This window comes from Muntiacus reevesi, chromosome 20 (assembly GCF_963930625.1).
Source record: "Muntiacus reevesi chromosome 20, mMunRee1.1, whole genome shotgun sequence".
NCBI classification, from domain to species: Eukaryota; Metazoa; Chordata; class Mammalia; order Artiodactyla; family Cervidae; genus Muntiacus; species Muntiacus reevesi.
In genome coordinates, this window is record NC_089268.1 from 51740499 (window position 1) to 51759837 (window position 19339).

A 19339-nucleotide genomic window follows, 5' to 3' on the forward strand; every position below is an offset into this window, starting at 1 on the left:
GGTCAGGGGACTAGATGCTACATGCCACAACTAAGACACAATCAAATAAATAATTAAGAAAAAAATTTCCCTGAGGAACTCTTCAGTGTTGACAGTCCCTTGCCAAGATCACATTTTTGAGTGTGATCAGAACCAGTTTACCTGATAAAGTCTGCTTGAGGCTACAAAGGTTACCAGCTGAACTTGTCCCCAGAGGTTCTTGGGGAAGGGGGGCCCACACGTTCTGGTAACAAGTGAATTCTAAGAGGTCATTGCTTTGACGTTTAAGAAACCCCACTGATGAAAGTTGGATCCTGCAGAATCTCACAGCGATGTGTCAGGTAATGAAATCCACAGCATCTACCTTTACTGAATTATTCAGGAAAATGGTTTGAACTCCACAAGGTGAATTATTCAGGAAAACAGTTTGAACAACACAAGGAGTTTCTTAAGAGTCAAACCTGAGATCATTTGGGAGGGGGGTACAAAACTCTGTCTCCAACCCATCACCACAAAGTGCTAAAGTCAATTGTCGGTTTTATTAAAAAATAAGCATTATGCCTGGGTTTCATAAAATTTATACATGAATAGGTACATAGACAAATAATATTAAAAATAAAAATCACACTTGCTTTCAAGTGGCAGTGACCCTGGCACCCCACAAACATAATGGTTAGCTTTTCCTTGGAAGAAGCCACCTGGCCTAAAGAGACCACACTTAAGAAATGACCCAACAGACAGTAAAGCCGCAACCGTTGCCTGCAACATTTTCCATTCGGGTTTCAAAAATATATAAATAATTTAATTACAAAACCCAACAATATATATATTTTTCATCTTTTGGCACAGTGAAACACTGGTCAATAGCAGAGATGACTGAAGCTCCTCTGGCCCCTCCCGCTCAGCCGCACCTGTGAACACCACGGGCACAAAGGAGGGGGCCGGGACCCCCGCAGGAGTCGTCTCACGGATCACCTGGAATGGTGCCCCAGGTGCTGTTCAGGCTTTGTTGCGCTTTGTAAGGGACAAAGCACTGGAAGGTGCAACGAAAACAGCAGGAAGAAGGCAGAGCCTGGGCCGCGAGAAGTTTCCGTGAAGGGCCGGGCACAGGCTTGGTTCGGGAATGGGAACTCGCAGGCCCTGCTTTGCTCCTCTGCAACTCGAGTTAAGGACGAAGGGAAACGTTCGGGGTGCAGTTGAGACCCTTCTGTCCGGTGTTCGCTCTAAGGCACGTCGGGTGATGGTTCTGGGACCGTCTCTGTCCTCGGGCGGAAAGCGCCCGGCCCCGAGCCCGCGTCCCCGCCGCGCTCATGCCAGGAGCGTCTCAGGCCGACCAGGTAGGTGCGGGCCCGGCGCGCGGACCGACGCCGCGAGCAGGGCGTCGGGTAGCCGCACGGGGCAGTACAGGTGCGCACCGGCGGCCGGGCCTCGGAGCGGCTTGGCCGGGGCCGGGGAGGCCAGGGGCGCTAGGAGGAGGGGCGGCGCCTCGGCCCTGCGCGCTAGCAGCCCCGGCGGCTCGGCCGCTCCAAAGGCGCAGAGCGGCAGCAGGGCCCCGGCGGGCGCGGACTGGAGCAGCGCCGGGTAGGCGGGCGGCGGCGGCGGCGGGCAAGGCGCCGCGCCCCACGGAGAGCGCGCCCCGGGGCCCGAGTCCCCGGCGCGGCGGCTGCGGAAGGGTTTGCTAAGGATGCTGTCGATGGCGAAGGGGCCGGAGAATCTGCCCGCCGGGCTGGCGCGCCCCTCCGGGCGGGCGGGCGAGTGCGCGCGGGGCGAAGCCGGGGCCGGGGCGGCGGGCGCGGGCGGCGGGGGCGCGCCGTCCGGGGGCCGGAGCGCGGGGCCCGGGGCCGCTGCCCGGTGGCTGAGGCGCTTGCGGCGGCGGCGGAAGACGCCGTCGGCGAAGGTGTACTCGCTGTTTGGGTTCAGCATCCAGTAGTTGTCCTTGCCCCAGGGCCGCGAGGGGTCGCGGAGCACCTTGACGAAGCAGTCGTTGAGCGAGAGGTTGTGGCGCACGGAGTTGCGCCAGCCGGTGTAGCTGCCGCGGAAGAACGGGAACTTGCCCATGAGGTACTCGTTGATCTCGGCCAGCGTCAGGCGCCCGCCCGCCGAGTCGCGGATGGCCATTGCGATGAGCGCGATGTACGAATACGGCGGCTTGGGCCGCCGGGTGTACGGCTTGCCGCGCGCGCCCTCGCCGCCGCCCGCGCCCCCCGAACCTGCGCCCCCGGCTCCGGGCCCCGCCGCCGCCCCCGCAGCGCCAGCCGCGCCCGCCTCCTCAGCGCCCGGCCCGCCGCCCGCGCTCCGCTCGCCGCCGCCTGCCGCCGGGCTGTTGGCCGCGCAGTCCCCGTCCGAGCCCAGGGAGTCGTCGCCCGCGGCCGATAGCGGAGACGGCGCGTCGCTGCCGCCCGCACCCTCCAGATCACTCCCCGGCTTGTCCCCGAGACCCGGGCGGGGCCCGAACACCTCCAGCTTCATGCCCGCGCCCGTCCCCGCCCGGCGCGTACCCTTTGCCTCCGCGCAGTCCTGGACAGCGGGCGCCCGGGGCGGGGTGGCGATCGGGGCCGGGGTCCTGGCCTCTCTCTCCCGGAGCTCGCCTTCCTCTGGGTGAGACAGTCGCTTTCCGGATTGGAGTCCCCCTTCCGCTGGAGTTCTTCTTTGGAGTGGGTGTGCTTATTGGGTGAACCGACAGGGGCGAAGAGGGAGGAGCTGGGGGCGTACTGGCTTCAGGATGAGGAGCGGAGACTTGGGGGAAGGCGTGCAGAGCCGCGGTTCTAGCCTCGGGTGCCGGGGCGCGCGGGGCTTGGAGTTCCTGCCGGAGGAGGAAGCGTGCGCATCTGCTTCCCGTTCCAAAGATGGGGTTTCTTCTCCCGCAGTCGCAGGTCCCGGACAGGCGTCCTCGCGGGTCGAGTCAGTGCCGGCTGCCGTGCCTGCCGCCCCGGGGCGAGGGTCCAGCCTTCACCCTCGAGCGCCCACGGAGCCGAGTCCCCGAGGCCGTGGCGCCCGCAACCGCCTTCCCGCCCCCGGCATCCGGAGCAGCATCTCCACGCTTGCCGCCGCGGCCCCGTCTCGTCTCCACCTTCGACCCGGCCCAATATAACCCCGCGGCGCCCCGCGAGGGCGGGGCCTGGGCGCCGACGAGGGTGGGGAGCGAGGTGGCCCAGGTGGCCGCGGCTCCGGGGCGGGCGCGCGCTAGGCGGAGGCCACGCGGCGGCGCGGCCGCAGGTTGGTTGTTTTGGGTCCGCCCGGCCCCGCCCTCCTCCTCCCGCCAATGGGAGGCGTGCGCGCGGCTGAGGTCCGCGCGGCTGCGCGCGAGCGTGAGCGCCTCGGCTCGGGGGCCGCGCGCGGTCGCCCGGGAGGGGCCCCTGCGCCCCGGAGCTCACGAAGCGAGACGAGAGCGCGGCAGGGGCACCTGTCGCGACGCCTGGCGCGGCTGGGGCCGCGGCCTCCTAAGCCACACTCGGTGTGCGGTTCTCTGCGAGGGAGAACGGCGCTGCTCCCCACGCAGACGCCCGTCGTCCAGGCCGAGGGACGAGCGGCGGAGCACGCGCAGGACACACTGCGGTGGCCTCCCGCCGGGGCCGCGCGCCGGGTCCTTCTCCGGACCTCATCTTGAGGACCGTCTCTCTCTTCTCTAATGAATAAAAGTCTGGACTCTGACTACACCTGAGATGACCGTGACTCGCTCTCATGCTGGCCTGACTTTCTTTGTCTTCCGTGGCCTCTTTCCTCACCTGGGCGGGGGCTCCTGCCGGCTCTGCGCGGCTCCCGCCCCCAGGCGGCCCGGCAGCCCTCCTGCTCCAGGACGTTCGCTGTGGTTTCCGTGGTACCGGCGTCTGGCGGTCGGAAACGGGGCCCTCTCACCCCGGCGGGACGCCCGGCGGCGTGGATGACCCCCGAGGGCGCACTTCTAACCCGCTGCCCCTCCAAGCTGAGGCTTCCTCCTTTTCCGGCCTTTGTTGCAAATAAGCGACGGAGCTGCGAGTAGGTGGGACCCCCGTCGATGTTTATTTTATTACTTTCCACCATTTGTGCAGAGAATGTACACAACCCTCTCATCTTTTTTCAGGCAGTTTTAAAGGCATTCAGCATGGGCTCTGAAAAATGACGGGCCATGGAGAGCTCTGTTGTTTTTGGTTTTGGGGGAAAAGATCTGCTTTGGAGATTAGACTGGATTGTGTGCCTGCCGAGAGCTGGGAGCTGGCAGGAATGGTTTTTTTTTTCCTGAAGGCAGCTGCCCGAGGGGTCCGGGCTCCAGGCCAGGAGTCTGGTCCCCAGGACCTGGAGGTGGGATGGGCTGGAACAGGAGAGCAGCAGGTGACAGCGCTCTCATCAAATGCCATCCTGATGTGAACTCTGGAGGTGGGACGAAGGCGCTTTATGGGGCAGATAAGCCAGAGCTTGAGGTGTGGGCCAGTCGGCTGCTGCAGTCTAAGGGAGGCCAGGGACACTCCAGGGCCAGGTGCGCGGGGACCCAGTTCCACCTTGGAGACGCCTAGGAGGCAGTCCTGCGGGCCCGTTCACCTGGTCACCACCACAGCCCTGCCCTCAAGCCACCCAGAGCATGGATTCGCAGCAGTTCCCCTCCTGGGCTCCCCACCTACCGCCCCCCAGCCCCTCCTGTCTCTGTCTCTGCTTCCCCCTCAGCCCCCAGCGGTTCTCCAGCCTGACGGTTAGTCTGGGAAGTGCTAGTGAGCTGGGCCTGTCGATGGAGGTTTGTTCAGAGGGGAGAGAAGAGATCCCCACACTGGGCCCTGTTGCCACTCACAACACGCAGCAGCGACCTTGGGCCCTGTCCGCCCCACTGCGCGTGTAAAATGATGCCCAGCTGGACTGCTGTGCCCATTGCCTTTGGCACTGCTCCTTTCCTAGGGTGAATATACGGCGTTGCATTTCCGCCTCTGGGTGCTTGGGCCTTCAGGGTGAACTCCCAGAGCCCTGAGATCCTGCCTCTCACCCCTGCTCCAGCCTGGCCTGGTAGGAAGGGGTGTGTTGATATGTGGCTGCTCTCCCCCGCCCCAGCTCCCCGCTTCAGGCCAGAGGAGTGTTGGTCCTGCCAGGGACGCAGCCCTCCACCCTGCCCCCTGCAGCAGGGTCTCCTCCACCATCACCATTCTGCAGGGGAAGGACCAGCTGTCCTGTGGGGCAGGCTCTCCCTGCCTCAGGGCTGGGCCGCTGGGCGGGCTGCAGGTTTGGGAGGAAGGAGGGAGGAGAGAAGGGCACGGAAGTGGGGGGACCCTCACCGAGAAAACCTTTTTGATTTTCAGGGTGAGAGCTTTGGGAGATGCAGAGTGAGCTTTCTAAAGGAAGACCCCGCTGACTGTGGTGGACAGAAGGCCACTCGGAAGGTTGGAAAGACCCCAGGTGCTAGAATGCAGGCCCCAGGAAGCCAGGAGTTCCTTCTCCATCCCACTTCGCCCCCAGGCCTTGCCGCAAGCACTGTCTCGCTGTACCACCCCTGAGGCCGTGCTGCGCTGCTCTTCATTCTCCCTTGTTGCCTTTACCGCCCTCTTACTCCGAGAAGTCCTCCCCTTCTGCAGGTACAGGAGGACGGCAATGGATGGAGGTTGCCCTCCCCTCTGCATCGTGTGCACTCCAAGCCAGTGCAGACCCTGCAGGCATTTCACGGCGTACTGTTTGAAGGTTCGCTACAAAGGCTTGGAGACATCTGCTCCCTAACTTTCAACCCCTCGGGGATCAGCACTGATGGGTTAATGATAAATGCCCGGACGTGGAACCTGACCAAACACTTGTAGGTTTGAAAGACCCATCTATTTTTTCATTTATTCCCTGGCCCTTGAACTTGTGTGGAGATGAGGAGTGTGACCTCACGTCTCAGTGATCGCCAGGGTTCCTTGAGCCTGGAAGAGGGCGCGGCAACCCACTCCAGGATTCTTGCCTGGAGAATTCCACGGACAGAGGAGTCTGGCGGGCCACAGTCCGTGGGGTTGCAGAGAGGTGGATACAACTCGGCGACTAACCCTTTCTTCACTTTCTTTTTTCTTGGGCTCCTGGAAGTGGTTTTAGGCAAAGGACGGATGTGCGTCCAACTCCAGACAAAGACTAACTTAGCTGGGAAACCTCGGTGGGGTTTGAACTCACTGTAACCTGATGTTCACTGCTCCATGCCTAAACCACAGTGTGCGATTCCTAAAATGGAAGGGACTTGGCGGACCTGACTCCACTGGCGACGTCGGAGCTGGCCCAGGTGCACACAGCCTCCTGGCCCCAAAGGAGCCAGGGAATCGCCTCTCTCACTGTTCCCTGCCCCCCGGGCACCCGAGCTTCTTGCTGGGTTCCCTCGGCAGGAGCCACCTTTGGCCTCTGGGTCTGAAGAGAAGGTGGACTTTGGTTGCCTGCCCTGGGGTCCCAGGCCTCTGACTCTGTGAGAGCGGCCGTGTTGGGGCCCCAGTCCACAGGCGTGGCTCAGATCTGAGCTCCATCACTTGTGGGACGGGGTTGGACTGAAAGCTGATGGCCTCTTCAGGGCCCAGGCCCAGCTCCCTGGGCACGCCTTGCTCATGGTGAAAGGGCAGGAAGCGGGGAGCCTTAGCTCTGACCAGGCCTCCTCACTGGTCTTGCTGGCTCGTGGTGACGCAGGGCCCTCAGGGGGAACCTGCAGGGTGGGGCACACGTCCCTGACACAGAGCCCGCCTCGCTGGCCTGCACTTGGTCACTTCTCTTCCTGCTGCTACTCGGCCGGGGACTCGGTTTAAGCAAGGACCCAGCACTGTCCGGCCTTGTTCACCAGGTAGAAACCCAAGGGCTGGGCTGGAAGTTTCTCTAGAGACCGCAGGGGTCCTGACCATAAGAAGCCCGGTGGGTGTCCCTGCGTTGCAGGTGCCACTCCTGGGCAGTGGGTCCCGGGTGTGGGGAGGATGGGGAGGGGGCCCAATGACCTGGGGAGGAGAGAGGGGTGTGGGTCTCACAAGGGAAGGGGGTGAGGATGGGGATCAGCCCCAGCTGGGGGCGGGGGATGGAGGCCAGGGGAGCTGCCTGAAGCTCACGACAGCCCTGCTCCCCGTGGGAGGTGCTGCTGAAGGAGAGGAAGCCTGGGGGACTTATCACGGTGTGGTGATGGCTTGATCCTGGGGTCATGGAGCCGTCCTCAGGGGAACCCTCCTGGTCCAGCGCTAGTCCAGCTTCCCTTTCACTTGAAGTTCTTTAACTTGTGAGTTTTAAAAGCAGAGCAAGAAAACTTGCGCTTCCCTTTGAGGTAGGCTAATGATCAGACACACGCCCGTGTTTGTCCAGGAAGGGATGTGTCTGAGCCTCCCCTCAGCCCCTGGAACTGCCCCTTTGGCCTGCTGTCACAAGGATCTGGTGAGAAGGGGAGATGGCAGACGGGACCGCTGTGTCCTTGGAATGAGACGGTGTGTGCAGGGCCCACCCAGCCCTCCCCACCTCCACTGGGAGCCCCAGATCCTGGGGGTACAACTTACCATGGGCAGTTGGACCTATGGAGACCGGACGTGTTTGCAAATGTTCAAAAACCCCCTTCAAAATCCCACAGGGCCCCCATCAAACTCCTTAATCTTGGCTAAATTAAACTAAGCACTGACTGTGGACCAGTTAGAAATATGACGGGGCTTCCCTGGCGGTCCAGTGGCCAGACTGCGTTTCCTCTGTAGGACTGCGCGTTCCACACCTGGTGGGACAGCTAAGATCCTGCGGAACTAAGATCCATGGCACGACCAACCTTTTTTTTAATTAAAAAAAAGAAGTATTATGACAGCAGTGTTCTACAATTTTATGCCCCAAAGTATTGGCCACTCAAAATAGTTTATATTTTTAAATGAATAGCTTATGACATCATTCATGTGTTTAGAGCATTTCAGAAAGCTTTTTGTTTTGGAAAGTTCCACATAGTTATTGTAAAAGATAGAGAAAATAGGATAATGAACTCCCACATACCCAAGATTCCACTTCAGCCACTCGCAACCGATGACCAATATTATTTTATCCTTATTCCTTCCCATTCCTCTGTCACCTACATTTTTAAAAAAACAAACCGCAGATATCATATAATTTTATCTATATTTCACTATGTTATTCTAAAGATAAGAACTCATTAAAAAATAAGCAAATTCCATTATCATACCTACAAAATTAATAGTAATTTTGACATTAAATGCTCAGTATTCAGATTTTCAATTATCTTAAAATGTAAGGTTATTTTAAAGTCATTTTTACTGAGGTGCATTTTTGTATAGTAAAATGTACCTATATTAAGGGTACAGGTAAACGTATGACAGGTCACAAATGTATACACTCCCGTAACCACCGTCATATCAAGAGATGGAATATTTTTGCCACCACAGTAAGCTGCTTCCTACACTTGCTGTCAACTTCACCTCCTTTTCTATCCTCAGCCCCAGGCTACTTGGCTTTTTTTTTTTTTTTAATTTATGTACTGCTAGAAGATCCAACCAGTTCATCCTAAAGGAAATCAGTCCCGAATATTCATTGCAAGGACTGAGGCTGATGGTGAAACTCCAATACTTTGGCCGCTTGATGCGAAGAACTGACTCACTGGAAAAAACCCTGATGCTGGGAAAGATTGAAGGCGGGAGGAGAAGGGGAGGACAGAGGATGAGATGGTTGGGTGGCATCACCGACTCAATGGACATGACCCTGAGTAAACTCTGGGAGTTGGTGATGGACAGGGAGGCCTGGCGTGCTGTAGCCCATGGGGTCTCAGAGAGATGGACACGACTTAGCGACTGAACAGCAACAAAACGTTTATGTGAATGTAGGAATTATAGGATATATGTTTATATATCTTTTTTTTTTTCTGGCCACTTAAAACATTTCCTGCCAACTCCTGGTCCTCAGCAGTTTGACTGATGCTCCTCACTGCGGTTTGTCTTGCCACCCACTCTCTGTCTTCTTCCTGGACTCTGACTGCACACGTCTGACTGATGGTAACTAACCTACGGGCTGCTGAGCTTGTGTGTCTGTGTTTTGTCTTTTTTCCTCTCTATTTGAACATTTTCCATTGCAGTGTCTTCATATTCACTGATCTTTCTTTTGGAATATCTGATCCAGTGTTACAGTTAAATTTTGTCAGCAGATACTATACTCTTCTTCTCTAGAAGTCCCATTTGATTCTTTTTTAAAAAAATATTTTTCATCTTTCTCTTCATCATGTGCATGTTTTCCTTTTAGATTTTAAATATGCATATAACAGACTTAGGTGTCCTTGTCCGCTTTTTCGAGCCTCTCTATCATTTGTAGATTTGTTTCTTTTGACTGATTTTCCTTCTTGTTATGGGTCAAAATTTGCTGATTTTTTTTGCATGTCTAGTAATTTTTAATTGGATGCAGGACATGAACTTTAGGTCACTGAATGTTTGGATTTTGTTTTTTAAAGAGTTTTTGAATTTGTTTTGCTTGAAAATTAACTTCCATGTTTCTGATTAACCCTTACCAAATTTATTTATTTAGAGTACGTCGCTTTACAATGTCGCGGTCGTTTCTTCTGTACAACAGCGTGAACCAGACATGTGTACACATATATCCGCGCCCTCTCAAGCCTCCCACTCTACCACCCCCCACCCCACTCAGTCCTCCGGGTCATCTCAGAGCACCAAGCTGAGCTCTGGACGCTGTTCTGCAGCGGCCCCCGGCTGTCTGTCTGCGCGTGGCAGTGTGTGAGCGTCAGCGCCACGCTCTCGATCTGCCCCGCTCTGCGTCCCACCCCCGTGTCTCTAAGTCCGTGCCAGCTTTGTTCTTCAGCCCTTTTTAGGGTAGCTCTAGACTAGTCTGCAGTCAGTCCCGTCACTACGATGCGCCACTTCTGGCATCTCTGCCTCCTGCCTTGGATGTTCGGGCAGGCATGTCCACTGCGTCTGGTTGGAAGCCGTAGCTCTCCCAGCCCTGCAAAGTCTAGGAACCATCACAATCACAGTTCTTCAGTTCTCTGTCCAGCCTTGCAGATGCCCGCCCCCCCACCCCCCCCACCCCGTGAATGGTCTGAATTTGCCCAGGCTCGAGGGCCCCTGCAGACTTCGCGATGCTTCTGTGCACATTTCTCTCTGGCGCTCGGCCCCTCACACCCCAGCAGACGTGCCCCTCAGCTCAGACGGAGACTTCCGCTGCTCCTGTCCTTTTACTGTTGTTTTAAATTTACTTTAAGGCAAAAATCGAGGATGATTGTAATCTCTGGGATCAGCATCATACTGTTTGATATCTTATGTCTAAAAACGTTTTTATTTGTATTTTTCCCAATTTTCTATTTGTTCAGCAGAGAAAAAGAATATATTCTGGTTTCTCCTTCATAGCCAGGAATGTAAGCCATGACTTTAAGACACAGTTTATGTATTTGAATTGGGATTCAAATAAAGTTCACACAGTTTGATTGGTTCATGTGTCTTTTAACCTTTTTCAATGATTAAGTCCATCCTTCACCTTCCTTGATGTCTCTTTTTCCTGCCACTTTCTTTTGTTGAAACACTGGCAATGTTTGTATGTTGAGTTTCACACATCATTTTGGATTTCCTTGACTGTGTTCCCAGGGTGTTTTAACCTGTTCCTCTGTACATGTTCCCTGGTAGCTGGTCATTGGATTGAGAGACTCAATCAGATTCAGATTAGGTTTTTTCAAGACAACTTTAAAGATGTTGGTTGCTTTTCCATCACAAGGCACACGCCTTTTTGTTGTGTTCGCAGTCACTGATGCTCAATAACTAGACCAAAGCCTTTCATTTAATTTGCTGAGTTATCACAGAGCCTGGGTCTCAGCAAGGATGAATTTCTAGACTGAGCAAATGGGACCATTATATCTAGCCATGTACTTGTTTTCAAAAATACCAATTACGATGACAACTTGGAGCTCCAGTAAAACGTGGAGTGTTTTTAAACTTGCTCAAGGCAAAGTTGACCCATTTGTACACACTGGAAGGAGGCCACGCTGAATTATATCCATCCATACCTGTTCCTTTCAAAGCTGTGCTCTAGATAAAGCTGGGCTCAAGCAGTGCTGCCAGGAGGGAAGGCACCCACCCTCCTTAATGTGAGGCAAGAACAGCTTTTCATATTAATCCTCGACAAGGATGCTCCCCTGCTGCCCATTGTCCCTGTCTGGGGGCAGGCACAGGGGCTGCGTCCACAGAGGGTGTGTCCACGGGGGCTGCGTCCACAGAGGGTGTGTCCACGGGGGCTGCATCCACAGAGGGTATGTCCACGGGGGCTGCGTCCACGGGGGCTGTGTCCACAGAGGGTGCGTCCACGGGGGCTGAGTCCACAGAGGGTGTGTCCACGGGGGCTATGTCCACAGAGGGTGTGTCCACGGGGGCTGCGTCCACAGAGGGTGTGTCCACGGGGGCTGCGTCCACAGAGGGTGTGTCCACGGGGGCTGCATCCACGGGGGCTGAGTCCACAGAGGGTGTTTCCACGGGGGGCTGTGTCCACAGAGGGTGTGTCCACGGGGGCTGCATCCACAGAGGGTGTGTCCATGGGGGCTGCGTCCACAGAGGGTGTGTCCACGGGGGCTGCATCCACGGGGGCTGAGTCCACAGAGGGTGTTTCCACGGGGGGCTGTGTCCACAGAGGGTGTGTCCACGGGGGCTGCATCCACAGAGGGTGTGTCCACGGGGGCTGCATCCACGGGGGCTGAGTCCACAGAGGGTGTGTCCACGGGGGCTGCGTCCACAGAGGGTGTGTCCACGGGGGCTGCGTCCACAGAGGGTGTGTCCACGGGGGCTGCATCCACGGGGGCTGAGTCCACAGAGGGTGTTTCCATGGGGGGCTGTGTCCACAGAGGGTGTGTCCACGGGGGCTGCATCCACAGAGGGTGTGTCCATGGGGGCTGCGTCCACAGAGGGTGTGTCCACGGGGGCTGCATCCACGGGGGCTGAGTCCACAGAGGGTGTTTCCACGGGGGGCTGTGTCCACAGAGGGTGTGTCCACGGGGGCTGCATCCACAGAGGGTGTGTCCACGGGGGCTGCATCCACGGGGGCTGAGTCCACAGAGGGTGTTTCCATGGGGGGCTGTGTCCACAGAGGGTGTGTCCACGGGGGCTGCATCCACAGAGGGTGTGTCCACGGGGGCTGCATCCACGGGGGCTGAGTCCACAGAGGGTGTTTCCACGGGGGGCTGTGTCCACAGAGGGTGTGTCCACGGGGGCTGCATCCACAGAGGGTGTGTCCACGGGGGCTGCATCCACGGGGGCTGAGTCCACAGAGGGTGTTTCCACGGGGGTCTGTGTCCACGGGGGCTGTGTCCATGGAGGCTGTGTCCTTGGGGTGTGTCCACAGAGGGTGTGTCCATGGGGGCTGTGTCCACAGAGGGTGTGTCCACGGGGGCTGAGTCCACAGAGGGTGTGTCCACGGGGGCTGTATCCACGGGGGCTGAGTCCACAGAGGGTGTGTCCATGGGGGCTGCATCCACAGGGGCTATGTCCACAGAGGCTGAGTCCATGGGGGTTGTGTCCATGGAGGCTGTGTCCTTGGGGTGTGTCCACAGAGGCTGAGTCCACGGGGGCTGTGTCCACAGAGGCTGTGTCCTTGGGGTGTGTCCATGGAGGCTGAATCCACAGGGGCTGAGTCTGCGGGGGCTGTGTCCATGGGGGCTGTGTCCACAGAGGCTGTGTCCATGGAGGCTGAGTCCACAGGGGCTATGTCCACAGAGGCTGAGTCCATGGGGGCTGTGTCCATGGAGGCTGTGTCCTTGGGGTGTGTCCACAGAGGCTGAGTCCACGGGGGCTGTGTCCACGGAGGCTGTGTCCTTGGGGTGTGTCCACGGAGGCTGAATCCACAGGGGCTGAGTCTGCGGGGGCTGTGTCCACAGAGGCTGTGTCCACGGAGGTTGAGTCCATGGGGACTGTGTCCACGGAGGCTGTGTCCTTGGGGTGTGTCCACAGAGGCTGAGTCCACGGGGGCTGTGTCCTTGGGATGTGTCCACGGAGGCTGAATCCACAGGGGCTGAGTCTGCGGGGGCTGTGTCCACAGGGGCTATGTCCACAGAGGCTGAGTCCACGGGGGCTGTGTCCTTGGGGTGTGTGTCCATGGATGCTGCCTCCGCTCTGCAGGTAGGGCGTCCAGAAGGCCCTTCCACCATCTGCATAGATGTGCCTGTGGGTGTGGGATGCTCTCTGTCCAGTTTAATACACCCGATCCTCATCCTAGTCCTGTGAGGACGGAGTGGGTGACAGTGAGGGAAGTGAGCTCGGGTGCTGTTTGGGGCTCTTCTGTGTTGTTAGGGTTCTGCCTTGAGCCTGGGGGCCCAGGGGTGGGTCTGGCTGGGGCCCCCACCCTTTCAAGTCCCACAGTCTTGTCCAGTTTCTTATCTCTCAGCAGCTGTTGCCTCACTGGGGGAATAAGAAAGAGTCAGAGTGAGGATTAAATTAAGCCTGAGCGTGCTCTGAGACATCAGCTTAGATCGATGCTCTGTGGGTGGAGAGGACTACGGGGCTCAGCAGGCAGTGGCCGCCTGCTCCCGGCCCATTCCTGTATCTTCCCTGAGGAGCTTGTGAGTGAGGGAACTTGACCTGCCCACAGCAGCAGCCTCGAGCAAGTTCAGCTCGCTGCCAGAACGTTTACAGGGAGCTTGGCGGGGCTCGGGCTGGGCCAAGGGGCCCGATGGTCCTCGAGAGCCCAGGACGTGTGTGAGCCGAGGGCGCTGACCCTGCGGGCCCCGAGTGTCTGAGTGGGTCCTGAGATGTGCCCTGTGGCGCTGCGAGGCTACAGGTCAGAGGCGTGGGGGGCAGGCTTCTGACCGCTGTCAGTGTGCTGGATCAAGCCCCTGGGGGCAGCGACTGCGCAGCTCTGGGCTGGGCGCTCCCAGGTCAAGCCCTCATCCGACTGGGGTCATCGTTGCCCTCTGGGCGCTGAGCCCCAGGGAGAGAGTGAGACTGGTGGCTTCTCACCGCTGCTCTGCAGCAGAGGACCCATCAGGAGCCTGGGCGAGTGTCCTCCAGGAAAGGACCTTGCATCAGGCGAGCTCTGAGAGGCTTTCAGCAGCTTCATCCTGTGCGTGGCTCCCCTCCGGCTGGGGGCTGCCGCCGCCCTCAGGGGAAGCTGCAGACCCGGGAAGGACTGGGCAGATCGGAGTTCTCCTCCACCAGTGCGGTGACGGCTGCTGCCCCTCTGTCTGTCCGCACCCGACTGTTTGGGGCCCAGAGGCAACAGCAAAGCGTCAGCGCTTTATTCACTCCAGGCAGCACCCCTGTGGATCTGGACGCGGTGTGGTGAGGATGGCCGGCCTGTTGCCCCAAGTCAAGAGTGGTGCGGGTCTCGGCCCCAGGCTGGCCACAGACCCCTGCACTCTACACCAACGTCTCCTGCCCGGCATCCACTGGACACGCCGGGTCTATGCACCGGGCGCTAGGACTGGCCTTTTCTGAACATTTTACCCACAGTCACTTAGCGTCTCGACACTGCTGTTGGTCTGAGTGTCCACTGACATCCAGTTGCAAATGCAAAGCTGAGAATAAACGAGGCACCCCCATGCACAGGGTCACCTCTGTGAGCTTCCTGGTCTGGGTGTCACTGGTGTGATTTTCCTGCCTGAAGAGGAGAGGTGTGCATGTGTGTGCACGTGTGCATGTGGTGTATGAGCACGAATACGTGTCTGCGTGTATGCCTGAGCACGTGTGCCTGCAAGTGCCCTGCAAATGTGTGAACATGCCTGAGTATGCATATGTGTGTGTGTGCAGGTGTGCATGTGGGTGGGTATATGTACATGAAAAAGAAGTGGAAGTGTGTGTGCGGTGTGATTGGAGGCACCTGATTTCTGGTCATTTTTTGCATTGACCCTCCCATCAAGTCACTTAACCTATGACTTGGACATTAGTTCTGACAGCAGTTAAGCGCAGGAATTGGATTGCATTATCCCAAAGAGAATTTTCAGCCTGAAATGTCTGTGTTTCCGTCATGAATGCCCTGAAGCCTTTACAACCCCTGGTGGAGAGTGGACGAGCCGACCTTGGCGTCTGTGCCCTTGAACGCAAGTGCATGCTGTTCATACTCCAACCCGTCTTGTAGGTTTGTTCTGATCCTGCGTCCAGGTGATACTGGTTTGGACTGCATTTCCTGGCTTCCTCCTAAAGTGGGATGGATTTTACTTCCTGTTGTGTGGCCCGAGGGCTGTGGTGTCACCAAGAGCAGGGGAGCTGAGTGGTGGGAGGGAGGGTCCCAGGAGCAGGGGGAGAGGAGGGGAGGGCAGTGCCCGGAGCCCAGGCCCCCCGGCTGCCTGCTGCGCACTCAGCCCTGACTGAGTGCCCATCTGCCGAGATGGGACGTTGTTCTCTGTCGACTGAGGGCTTCTTGTGAGCTGGGAGACACTGGTGCGAGCCGTCTGTGGGGCGAGCCGACAGACGAGGTCTGGTTCCACCTTCTGGGTGGAGGGGTTGCAGATGTCTGCAGCCTCATCCGGGCTCCCTTCGGGGGAAACCTGGACAGGACTGTGCTCTCGGTGGGTTTGGGGAGCACCGAGGACATCGACAGGTGTGGGGCTCGGGCATGGCGGGCGTGGTGGGCTCTGGCGCGGTGGTGCGGTGGGCTCTGGGGAAGAGGTGGCGTGGTGATGCGGGGGTGGGCTCGGGGGAAGCAAGCAATGGTGCGGTGATGCGGGGGTGGGCTCGGGGGAAGCGGTGGCGTGGTGATGAGGGGGTGGGCTCTGGCACGGTGGCGTGGTGATGCGGGGGGCGGGCTGCGGCGTGGCAGGCGCGGCTGCCAGGTGGCACAGATGCACCGGAGCTGAACTGTGCTTCAGTCGTGGCCTGGCTGTGCGTTTCCTCCTTTGCCAGGAGCCGGGAGGTGGGAACGTGTCCTTCCAGCCCGCGGTGCTTTGGAAGGAGGAGCAGAGCCAGACCCAGCAGAGCCCGGCTGGAGGGGCAGCTGGGAAGTGACCAGTGTTCGTGGGTCGATGGACCAGCTCTTAGCCGATGACGGGATCCTCTTGGTCCTCACAGTGAACTAAGTGGATCACTGTTCTCAGCTGCCTTGAAGGAGTTCTGGTGTGTTTGAGATCCTCTTTGTGAATTTCTTTACTAACTGGGCTATGAGGGAAGCTCAGATGATAAAGTGTCTGCCTGCAATGCAGGAGACCTGGGGTCAATCCCTGGGTCAGAAGATCTCCTGGAGAAGGAAATGGCAGCCCACTCCAGTATTCTTGCCTGGAGAATCCCTTGGATGGAGGAGCCTGGTGGGTTACAGTCCATGGGGTCGCAAAGAGTCGCACACAACAGAGCGACTTCATTTGTGTGTGTGTGTGAATTTCACTTCTGCCATCCCATGTAATCGAAGGGAATGACAGAAGCCCCTGGGGCCATAGGACAGCTCTGGATGAGCCCCGGGGTCCCCAGCATGGACGGCCGTCAGAGGGGCCCATAGCCTCTGTGGTTCATGAGCTCGGGCACCATCCTGAGGGCAGTTTTGCAGACGCACAGGCTGAAGTCCTAGCTCAGAGCAGGGCCGCGAGTCAGCACAGCGGCACAGTTCTCTCTGGCCCACAGGGCCCTTCTCCTCCACAAGTCCGGCTCTCCGGGCCCTGTGGGATGCGGGAGGCCTTGCCTTCTGCCAAGACTCACGTCCCACGAGGTCCGATGCTCTACGCGCATTTCCAAGACATTGTGTGACTTGGGCATCCCGTCCCTGTGCTGAGGGGACCCTGAGGCCAAGAGGCTGGAACACGTCTCCATGCAGCCACACGCCCAGGGCAGGGGTGCAGCCTGGCCTCTGACCCCACACGCCCCCCCTTCACATGGGCCCCACTTCCTGGAGGACAGTCTGTCGCCAGAGCTTCATCTCTGCTTCAACAAAGGGAGATCTAAGTTTCCGAAGAGGGAAAGAGGGTTAGCCCCGTTGGAACCCTCCCAAGCGATCAAAACCGCTTCTTGTTGGGGGGCTGGCACTCATCACAGAAGAGGCTCGGCGGCTGGGCCAGCGAGGGGAGGGCCTGTCCCTGCCTCAGTCCGCCCTTTCGCCCTCCCGCCCCCGGTTCTCACCGCCGGCCTCCTGGGCTCCGTGACCGAGGCACCAGCAGCATCTGATTCCCGGCTCACTGGCCTGCCCTGTGTCCTGCGCACGTCAGGGTCTCGGGTCGGACGCCCACCCCTCGCCGAGGTGCCCGCACTGAGTATAAGCAGAAATGAAGGCTGCAAGGTGGGGATTAGATGGTCTCCACAGAGAAAAAGTCAGTAGCCAAAAAAGACAGAGTTTAATATTCTTAACATGTAACGTGTCTCGGCTAATTAGTGAGAAAAAGACGAACACTCCAACTGTGAAATGGGCAAAGCGCAGAGACACGGCACCCCAGGTAACAGCATCCATAGCCTGCTCACACCCGGAGGTAAATGGAAGCACAGCCTGGCTGGAGGACACAGCGGGGGACGGGCCCACTGGCCTGAGCCCTGGGCTCACGGCTTATTGGCCCCACGATCTTCGGCACGTGAGACTTGCTGAGCCCCGGTTCTTTGTGAAACAGGGGAGGCCGTGGTACCCGCCTGCAGGGCCGAACTGAGGTTGGAAGAGTTGATTGCGTGAGTTGAGCCAGCGCCTGGCACACATGCTCTGACGTCTCTGCCAGCGGTGCAGCGCTGCTGATAACGGGCCACGTTCACAAGTTCACACCTCGCCGCTATCACACACGTGCTGGAAACAGCAGGGAAATGCTATTTGTTGCCTATCGGAGCGGGGCAAAGGGGAAAGCGTTGCTAACCACCTCCGTGGGTGAGATGTGGGAAACCAGTGCTGGGGCGGTGGGACCCAGCACCCCACCTCCGCCGGGCGATTTGGCCGTCTGCCCTCACGCTGGAAACGCTGACAGGCCCTGACTCAGTCTTCTCCTAGAGATTAACCCGGGGAAGTTCTGGGATGAGGGCACAGTGAAGAGTGTGTCTGGACGCTTATCCTGCCATTGTTTGTAGGAGCAACAGTTCAGAAGCAATCAGGGATGGGTCATAGTTGGACCAAATCAGCGTGTTTTATGCCTTAGATGTCCACAATGTGTACACCTGTGTAAACTGTCCCTCAATAAAAAAAGAAAGACTCAGGAGCCTTTTAAACACCCCTCAGTAGACTGATCAGTAAATTGCACTTCGTCCACACACGGGTGCCCTTCACGGCCACAGAGGAGCACGGCGTGGTGTTCTGGCCTCCAGCGGCTCTCGAGGGTGGAGCTCTCTGACGCTGATGGGGGAAGAAAGACACGTCTGTCCAGTGTCTGCGTTTGTGTGCATCCACATATTAGTTCAACTTAAGGAAAAAGTTTGAAAGATGCACTCACTTTGAAACACCCACATTCCCTTCTTCTTGGGAACTACGTTTATGATTTCACTTTTGTGTCTATTATCTTTTAATCAGAAAAAAGAAAAGGAATGCATTTTTTTTTTTTTTTTTTTTTGGTCCTTTAACAGCTTACTCTATAGGCAGAGATCTGTGTGTTGATTTTGCTCCAAGCGTAAACTGACTTGGAGCTGTGGTCCAAGAACACATCATCCTCGCTTTCTTCCTTTTCTTTTTCCTTGTTTGCCATCCGGGAGCGTTTCTTCATTCTTTAGTCTGTGACTCAGCAGGGAGACACGAGAGCCAGTGTTTTGCAAGACTCTGTGCTGTGGCAGGCACCCCGGCCCTGGCGCCAGAGCCAGACGGGCATGGAGCGTCGCCGCCCGCCCGCCCGCCCAAGGAGGATGCAGCCCCGCGGGGTGGGGCAAGCCAGAGCCGACCGGCCAGCGTCGGATGCCCGGCCGCTGTCCCTCTCCAGCTGGGGCCTCGGGCAGCACCGCGACACACAGGCCTCCTCCGCTTGCGTTGCTGGGACTCCCTGCAGCGAGGGTCCCTGAGGCGTCCCCTGGCCTGGGTCGCCCAGCTGTTCGCTGGGGAACTGGGGGGACGCACCCCGGTGATTCCCAAACCACTCTGGCACCCGTCTCTTTCCCTCTTGGCTTGAGCTTCCTGCCGTCAGCTGGACTTTCACAGACTTTCACAATGCCCCGCTCAGCCTCGTTCTGGGCCATGTACAGTTTAGCAACTGTTGCTCCATCCAAGCTGCCCAGAATCCCGGGGAGCAGGCAGAGCGGGAATCACCATCATCATTTTGCAAATGAGGAAGGAGCTCAAAGGCTTCTGAGGCTTGGCTGGGCACTCATAGCACGGCCAGGGCCCGATTCTGGGTCCTCTGTCCCCCCCGGTTTGGTTTCTCCGCTGTGCCTTCCCAGCTCTGCAGAAAGTCATTGCCGTTACCCTCTGTGGACACCCGAGGGCTGACCTTCAGCTTTCTAACTGAGACGCAGGGTTTAAACTGTGGGCCTGCACGGTTGCACACGTGGGTGTGCACGCACACTCATACACACACACACACACAGGAACAAAAGCTTTAAGAAGCGAAACTTAACCTTTCTACCCTGTGTACACGATGACTCAGATG

The 19339-nt window shown here is 57.9% G+C and overlaps 2 protein-coding genes across 2 annotated transcripts; both read right to left on the bottom strand.

Moving 5' to 3' along the window:
• Positions 1-499: 499 nt before the first annotated feature.
• On the bottom strand, positions 500-2989 carry FOXQ1 (forkhead box Q1). The gene has a single exon (XM_065912608.1). The coding sequence runs from the start codon at positions 2446-2448 to the stop codon at positions 1288-1290; it is 1161 nt and encodes a 386-aa protein (XP_065768680.1). The 5' UTR covers positions 2449-2989; the 3' UTR covers positions 500-1287.
• A 3423-nt stretch (positions 2990-6412) lies between these two features.
• LOC136151255 (uncharacterized) lies at positions 6413-12391 on the bottom strand. The gene is made up of 5 exons (XM_065912197.1): positions 11972-12391; positions 11519-11719; positions 11067-11372; positions 6777-6869; positions 6413-6586 (listed from the first exon to the last, which is right to left on the bottom strand). Exons 1-5 carry the CDS (start codon positions 12389-12391, stop codon positions 6413-6415), a joined length of 1194 nt encoding a protein of 397 aa, XP_065768269.1.
• Between the last annotated feature and the right edge of the window lie 6948 nt (positions 12392-19339).